At 32.4% G+C, this 9,198-nt stretch overlaps 1 protein-coding gene across 1 annotated transcript in view; it reads right to left on the minus strand.

The window, feature by feature from the left end:
- Window positions 1-8,883, minus strand: part of LOC132703604 (facilitated trehalose transporter Tret1-like) — a 29,928-nt gene extending 21,045 nt beyond the window's left edge. Inside the window, exon 1 of the mRNA XM_060672958.1 lies at window positions 8,612-8,883. Within this exon, the coding sequence (XP_060528941.1) occupies window positions 8,612-8,681 (70 nt within the window). The 5' untranslated portion in view covers window positions 8,682-8,883. The remainder of the gene's footprint in view (window positions 1-8,611) is intronic.
- Window positions 8,884-9,198: the final 315 nt, after the last annotated feature.

Here is a 9,198-nt window from a genome sequence, read left to right on the forward strand (position 1 = left end):
GCTTCTCACTCACGGCACCAAGATTTTCGAGAAAGTATCAGATTCGATTATCATGACAAAGTCTTAATCTTCCAATAATCGCCTTATTTAATGATCTATAAAAATTCCTTCCTTTAACGGAAATTCTCATAGGTGCTCCATCTTTATTTAAAGCTGTTTTGTCAGTCCTTTTCTAATATACAACGGTGGTAAGGAAATTTTTCGTGGAATAATAAAACTATCGTGAAGAATATTTTCTAATCCGGGAATTAAATTAACCCTTTTTGGCTGGTTCTTTTTTACCCAATGTTGTTATCTGTTTCCACTTCGTATATACGGACTGATGACATAGTAGAAGTGCCAACACAAATCATCGAACTATTCTTGTATTTGATTTTGCACAGAATGAGCAATAGGTACAGAAGCAAGAACATTTCCGTTGTGCCAAGGGCTTCTCTTGAATGAGTCAATAAAAAAAGCCTCCAGTCCTCAAAATTGTAGTCTGCACCAAATTTATTTATTAGTTTGGGAATATCGGTGCAATAAACAAGCGAACTGCTTTGTTCAAGTCCTGTGCGAGTAAATTTCGGAGAGGTCCCTAGGTAAACCTACGTCTCTTGCTCAGTTATCAAGTTCTGAGTGTAAAAATAACTGTGGTTACTGAGAAATACTCCATATATCACCAAAATAACTTAGTGTATCTCCAACTCCAAAAAAACTGGTGACATCTTCTTCTTCGAAATTGGCTGGATTGTCAGGTATTGGGCCATGTGACACTGGCCTAGTTGCAGACTTGAGGTTCGAATAAACAATTTGTTTTTCAATTTTTTAATATTCTTATGGACATTGCACAGGCTCTCTCCATATTACAGGTATTCCAAAAGGTAGGAATCGCCTGGTTCCATTACTCCAATGTCTCAAACCTTCTTCACATTACAAAAACGAGGGGCCCGAGGTTTCTGTTGATAAGCCATTTTTAATTTAAAATAAGATGCGTATAGTTTTTTAAAAAGAAGTGTAATTTTACGTCTAAATTTTATGATACAAAAGAATCACATTCATAGCAAAACATATCAGGAATATTTCTACAAAATTTTGGCTTTTTAAAAAGAAATTTAAGTGCACATTACTCACTAACCCCATGTAACGACTGCCTACAACAGACGCAATTACACAATAAACGGGTTTTCTTCAAGACATGCCGCCTCTACCCGACAGGGCAATGTTTTGGCTACATACATACCGAATATACGTTCTGGGATTCCCCGCTAATGTGCTGTTAATATATGCAAAATATATAACGGTTGCTTACCAATTTGGATTTTTAAACTATTATGTAATGTTCCAATTTTTAGAACAATGAATATGGCGTCGGAAAAATTAATTCGAAGCAACAAAATAATTTTTTTTCTATTAGTTTAGCCCCTATAACTCCAAAAACATGAAAAATACCAAATCACAAATTTGTTGCTGGCCTATGTTACTAACGCTACTAGAGAGAAATTTATAAAAATGTTATATGGACAACACCATTCAATTACTAACAACATTTCTTAATAAAAATTGTCGAGTTCCAGATATAAATGTGCTTTTCGGTTGCATAAAATTCGTATTTTTTAGGAAACCTTGTAAGCGGCTCAACAAATTTTATCAATGATGGTATTTGATGTTTGTACTTCAGTGAACACACTGTGTTATTCGATTACTTTATACATTTCTCTATCTACTAAGACAAGAAGCCATGCAACTAACAAATATAAAGCCATGATCATATCACTGGTCCCCTTGCCAACATTTTCAATCAATCAATCAATTCGTTTGTTAGATCGAGTTGAAGTAACCATTGGCTAGATATCGCCTGCCACACAGACTGTTCTCTGTGAAATTTTAATTGCGAAAACCAGACAGCCAGCTTACAACATCGCCATTTATTGCTCAGATGTTCCAACCAATAACGTGATGGACGTGCGAATTAAAATTTTTAAACGTGTATGATTTGAGGTTGGAACAAATCTATTATGCGATACGGATCAACTTAGACAATTCAAAATTGTCAAGGCAAACAATACGGGTGTTAAGCTACGGAAATACCAACGAAGATAATTTTTGATATGTTATTCAATGAGTTGGTGATAACGAAATCGTATATCGCTTTAAAAAATTCTTGTTGTTATCCAATCATGTTTGCATTGTTTCGAATTGGCACGAAAACTGCTGCTCCACTAACTCGCAATTGTAATTACTCAGAAAAAGTTTCGAACTGATTTTCAAAGAAATGCACTGCCAGCAAAGCGGTATTATGGTAATAATCTGTATATTTTGGAAAACTATTTTTTACAATTTCTAGTTATACACATCTCAACATAAATTATCACATCACTTGTATTTTAAAAAAATATATTTTCTCATGTAATAATTTATGTGTTGCGGTAACAGTTAAAATGTAATTATTCGATTGAAATAAAAATTTATTTATTCAAAAATGCTATTAAAATAAAAACCAAAAATATACCAATTAAGCCAAATTAATCTGTTTAGCCCTTATGACTGCCTGCATACACCTCGGAACTCCCTCAAAAGGACTTTAAATATACCCCAAAAAGCATATTTGGAATTTTCTAAAGGGTTTTCTATGTTTCTGTTGGTCAGTTCATGGCAGTAATGTTAACTTCAGCTATTCAGTAATTATTCTGACTACTTGCAGTCCTGCGTAATTATGAATAAAAATAAAATTTTTGCCCTATATAATGCCCAAACGGGACTACGTGGGGTTCGACAATCTCTCTTATGTAACGATCAGCGGTAAACCTTTGCACCAAAACTCTCTGAATAAAATTGTACTGTTCTCCAGGTCGTCTATATACAGGCATATGTCTATTTGAGGTACATAAACAGAATCTGGACTCATCTGTAAAGAGGACGTTTGGCCATGCTTTAGTTCCCCAATTTACATCGCGGACCAATTCTGGGTACCATAGGACGTATACTGTGTTTTCGGAGAAGATATCTTACGGTTTGCAAGGAAATATTAACATTTCGCGATTCCTAGAGTTCAGCTTGCAATATAGATTTGTAAGACGTAAAAAACAATCATCAGCACGAGATGTAATGCTGAGGCGACTTTTCCTTCCTTCTAGTGTACTGTCTCATTTCTCTGTACAGATTTACAACTCTAGAGATGACACCTTGGTGGACATTCAGCAAGTTTGCCACGTACCTTTGCTTCTGTTCGGTCCTCCTCAATAACAACAAATGACTTCTTCATTAGTTAAATGTCATCCCAAACAATTTGGAACTTCCATAAATATACACTTTTAAAATATTCTTAAATTTCAAACAGTTCTGAAATTTTCCAATAAAAATACACACATCCAAAAAATAAAAGCCTTGAACAGGTACAAGATTTTAAGTGATGCGATAATGTTTGTGAGATGTACAGTAGTATAAGCAATTTCCAAACCATTTAACCACTTTTTTGAGATACTTAATAATATATTACAAGTGTGGTAAACGGCATTTAAGTCACGGGTTTATTTGGCACGAGCAAAGCTAGTGTTTAATAACCGAATGACATAAAACGTTTACCAAACGTTTTGCATGCTATACTTTCACAACGACCTTTAGACGTCAGAATAATACAAACCCGTGCGGTAAGGTCAGACAAATATCCGAAGTGGCTCAGATCTGTGGGAAACTTCACTAACGTATTAAAATGACACTTTTCGCACGCTAGATCGGTAGGTATTTTAAAGAAAGAAGTAGAAAAACTAATGTTATTATTAGCGTTTTGCTTATTGTTACAGTGACATTCAGACTGTTATTGTAAAATCGTAAGTCGTTGAAACTAGTGCATTTCAAAACCTTGCAGTTATTTATTTTTGCTCCTACTCTATTCCATCCATTTTTGACGCACTTTAAGAGTGTAATAAATTATAATCATCTCAAGAAAACCGCTCGAGAAAGAGTACGATAGCAGTTAATATGAGATGCTTGTTCGACAACTTACATTGCTTTCTGTATGGAAAATGCCAAATTTAGATTAACTTTCCCCAGCGCTAATCGCAACCCTTTTATCTACATCACTGCATACGTTTAGAGTAGGGATCATTAATACTGTCGTATGCAACTAGTAATAATATAATTCCATCAAACCAGCCAAGTTCTAATATTAAAAATATAAATAAAAATGTTACTTGACTTTTAAAAGGCATTCGATCGCGTGGATCATGAGTTATTGTGTGCTTAACAAAAGCACTTTGATTTTACCGATCGATATTTATCTTTTTTCCAGTATTATTTAAATAATAGGCAGCAGTTTGTTTGACCTAATATCGGTATATCACATTTGGGTAACCTTGCTTGGACCCTCTGCATTATCTCTTGTAAACTTTATCTAAGGAGGTCGAATTTCCTCAAATTCAAAACATATGCCGATAACAACTGTTTCAAACATTTATCTCAATTAATTATGATAACTTTCAAGCTAATCTTAGTTTGGATCTTAAAAGTCTTTCTCAATATAGTAAAACACACTATCTCAAGATGAATTCTAAAAACACAAATCATGCTATTGGCTCCCCCTGGAGGCTATAGTTTTTTGTGTGATCATATTAAAATTCAATTAAAAAATAAAAATCTGAAAATTTACAAATGAAGCAAAGAACTTAGGACTGTCAATTGAGATAGTGGCCACATTTCAATGAAGACTAGTATAATTATTAAAATACGTGACGTAACATTCGAAAGGTAATACGCCAACTATAACTGATTATCTGCACCTAACTTAATCTTAACCTCGTGTGTGTGGTTGGTTCATTTAGTATTAAATTCTCTTAAAAATATTCATCATTTTGTATTACTTGGTTGTCGATTTCATTAATTTTTATAATTTTTAATCGAAGTTGTGTGATGATGGAAGTTTTTGCAAATACGAAAAGACGATGAGAGGACGAACAAATTGTTTCATGAATTTAAGGCTATAAATTTTTTTATGTTTATTCCTAGGATATTCGTTTAAGCCGGGTTTATAGAGTAGGTATACATTAGGGTTGGTAAACGACCTTTATTGCAAAAGACAGTCACTCATTTTTAAATGGTCCTCTGACCTTTGGAAAGGTATCAAAGGGCTGTAAGTGTAAGCTAATATAATTAACTACCAAAAATTAAAAAACACAAAATCCATAAATTCTCTATTTTTAAGCTAAAAGTACACACGTCTGGGCGCTCTAATTATACGATTATTGAAAGCGCCAAACGTAACATAAAATTTCAAATCGGTCACCATACGTATATGAATATGTACTGTCCTTTTTATCCAGAGGCAAGAGCATTTTGCTGGTTGCCTTTTGTTTCTGGATTAATATTTATAGAAGTATTTAAATATACTAAGTGTGTTTTTTCTACTCTTATTTTAAAACTATTTTGAGTTGACAGGTAAAAAATCAATAGCTCAACGAAACAGTCTGTATAAAGAATGATTTCGTAGGTTTCCCGGAAATTTCCGGTAGTTACTTAAAGAAATGGTTTAAATTTTGCAAAGATAATTTTTTAGTTTTTCTTATATCATTCACCTTCTTTGCAAGAAAATAAATGCCCAGCATTTAGTGACTTGGTTCAAATTATTGAAACGCTCGAACTGCAAGAAAACTAAATCTAAGTATGAAATTACTCTTTGAAGAAATTAAAATTGAAAGAGAATTTTAATGTAATTAAAAACAAAATCTAAATTTTCAAAAGTTGATTGCTGGTGAAAAATGCCTACTTATTTTTCAAAACCTTCACTACGATTTTAAATTTAAATTAAAATAACAAGCGGAGTAGGTACTGGATTTTTAATATACATGATTACTTTTCGAAATTTTATGAATCAAGTACAAATTTAGATATGTTTTTTGTTCCAAAAGCAGATTTTTTTTTCTTATGTTTAAGTATTCTACTTAGCAGTTTAGTAATTTCCTAGGTTCTGTGTTGTTTGTTATTTTTTATTTAATATTTTTTAAGAAACATTATTAATGGAAGTATGTTTAATCGGAGATTTAATCTCGTCGCTAGAATTTTTTATTGCTATATCTATTGAAATGGACTTAAGATATAATTTAACTGCCTAAAAATTTTACTCCGGCGCACAAATTGTATGTTTTAATGAGTACTACAGTGGCATCCAAAAAATGCTACCCATGTCTCCTTTATTTTAATAGCGGAAAATTGGAAATCCTAATATACATATATCACCATGTTTGGAATACTGAGACTATTGCAGATTTAGTAAAAATTCTCACTTTTTTGGTTAAAACTTTTACCTATTCATGTTTTAAAAATAAACCTAAAATTTGAATTTTGCTGTCATAATTTATAATATCGAATAATAATATTAACATTTTTTCCTTTGAATTTCTACCATTTAGAAATTATTTTACTTCAATTATAGAATAGCCATTGCATAATAACATATTATGCAATGGGCAGTTTTGTGAGTTTGTTGAGTGTGGATGTTTCAAAACCTTTCCGATAAAAGTATCTAAAATTCTGAAAGTAAGCTAGAAAGTCAAAGTAAATTATTTTTATTGTATCTAAATATACAAATGTAAGGAAAAAGGTATATCAATAAACAAGTACAAGATTGTTTTATAAACTTTTTCTTAAAGTGTTTCTCTATTTCTGCACAGTTATTCCATATTTTTTTTATATTGACAAAAATGGCACCGGTTCCTTTGCCTTCTAGTAACGAATTTAATGTCTTGTTTTTTCAGAACTCTATTCGGTTCATCAGATATCTATCTGCCATTTTTTCATGCAGGCAACAACCAGCTAGTTTATAATCAATTTTGGGGTCCATTTTTCATAAAACTTATGTATCTTATGTAGCTTAATCCCTCGGGTAGCTCGAGGTAAAGATTAACTCTAGTATTCATAGTTTTCAAAAATTTCTGCTAGGCAAGAAAATCACCGAGGAGATATAGGCCATTAGTAGAACAAATTCAGCAATTAAATTTTGCGGTATGACCAACATATACTTTTATTTGAAGTTTCAAACGAATTAAGCTCAAGGTTTTTAGTGTTTTCATTTTCGGACACGTAGCGAAGCGTTGATTGACGAATTCGCATCAATGTTGGGGGTAGTGTTCAATGATTGATTTTTTAAACATTTTTTTTTTGTAATTGAACTAAATAACATAACTATTGAAGCTATTTTCGTCAAATCAGCGTTACAGGTAATAAAAAAAATGGAAAACACCAAACTAGGCTAACGAATAGAACAACATTTGCAACAGTTTAGCTACTGTACTAAACTTTTTCTAATATTGGGAATTGCTCTTGCCTCCACTGTCTAATAAATTATGTAAACGAAAAATATGCGCTGACTGAACATGAAGGAAACATGAAGACAAATTTATTCAACAATGTTTTTATGCTTTTTTATATGAGTAAATTATGAGTGAAGGTGATTAAAAACTCGATTTTGCCTTTGATTGGTTCGTTTTAATTAAAATTTCATTTTTGTTGTCTTTCTCAAAGCATAGTTACTATTTTTATGAATTATTTTTTAATCATTGATCAATCTGTATAGATAATTTCTCTTTTTTTTGTGTTGATAATAATGAAAAGAATTAGAAAGCCACAGAAACACACTAATGTGCAGAACATCCACTAAAGCAAATTTACAAAAAAAATCTGTTACAGGAGACTAATTTAAACTGATCAAACCTGTTTTTTCTTCAAAAAGTTGTCGCATTTCAACAAATAGTTACTACTATTTTTACGTGCCTAATTTTAAACAGCTGTCTTAGAAAATTGTTAAATGCTTAATATAATCTGCTACACAAGCACTGAGCAATTGCGATTGAACATATTGACAAATCGGGTTCCTCTGGTGTCAGAACCATCTTTATTTTATTTTCTTTAAAAAGGAGCATCACTGTTGTGTATACTATTTTGCTAATCCATTTCTGTAATATCTCTAAGGCACCACCACCTAATCTCAGCAACACAAGAGATTGAACAAAAAGTTAAACATAAAAGTTGCTTGCATTAATTTGGACTTTTCATTTATTATATTTTCTGGAACACCCTGATTTAGACAGGAGTTCATCGCTATTGGAGAATTGACGCTGCATGTTTGAAACGGGAAAATAGGCTTCGTACTGAAGATGATGACCAATAATTCAGAAATGATCCTTTGCAGATCCCACAAATTAGATATCGTTGAATTCACCTTTCAGTCAGATGCTGAAGTATAGCAACAGTGTAAGATTTTTTTCATACAAAAATTGAAAATTTTGCAAAATAAATAAACGACAACAGTATAGTTTTTTATAAGAAAAGATAATTTGAAACAATATTTAAATTTCTGCCAGTAATCAGTTTAAATATGAGGTCAATAATGATTGTTTATTTACATGAGTATCATATACAGGGTATTCCATTTCAAATAAAAATTTGATAGTGGACTGAATTTAAGCCAATCACATTTTGCATTTTACTGGATTTCAATCTCTTCTGGGTAGTGGGCGCCTCATAAACAGGTCCAAATTGCAAATTCATAGTAAAATTTCAAAATAACTGTTACCATTAATGAATTCATTAAAATGAAATATAAAACGGAATATAAATTGGCAATCACTCAGCTACTTACCCGTGAGAACAGCTATCAGCTGCGGGCTGGTACCTTGGAACAGTGTGGCAAAATCCCGTTTTTCGGGCATTGCGATTTTCTTATTACGATATACCTCGTACGAAAAGATTGTAATTTTCAATTATCGATTCTAATTCGATTACCGATATCTAAGCTGCCAACATGCCGACCATACGCGGACTCAGCAAAAATAATTACCAAGCGGCGCGCGGCATAGCCGGACAATTTGGCGATTAATCGCACACTACGAAGCTTTTTTAACCGCCGGTCAATACAACTAAAACGATTATATACATATATACATTCCATATACCAGTAAGGTGGTATGCGCGCTCGAAAAGTTCTTATCCATGAGTCGTACAAAAGCGACGATAAATGCCATGACTGCGCGTTTATTGTTAGTACCGCAAAAAAATAATAACATTTCTAAGATTTGCTAAACGGGTAAATCGATTTTATGAAAGAACTTACTCTGCAAAATTCGAAAAGATTTCAATGTAGATACGAATCTGAAGTCCTCTCTCTTCATTCTGATATACAGTCTACATACCCTCGGGTGGGATAATTGTTAATGTCAATAATTGCAA

Source organism: Cylas formicarius, unplaced genomic scaffold (assembly GCF_029955315.1).
Source record: "Cylas formicarius isolate icCylForm1 unplaced genomic scaffold, icCylForm1.1 PGA_scaffold_6__28_contigs__length_40554024, whole genome shotgun sequence".
Lineage (NCBI taxonomy): Eukaryota > Metazoa > Arthropoda > Insecta > Coleoptera > Brentidae > Cylas > Cylas formicarius.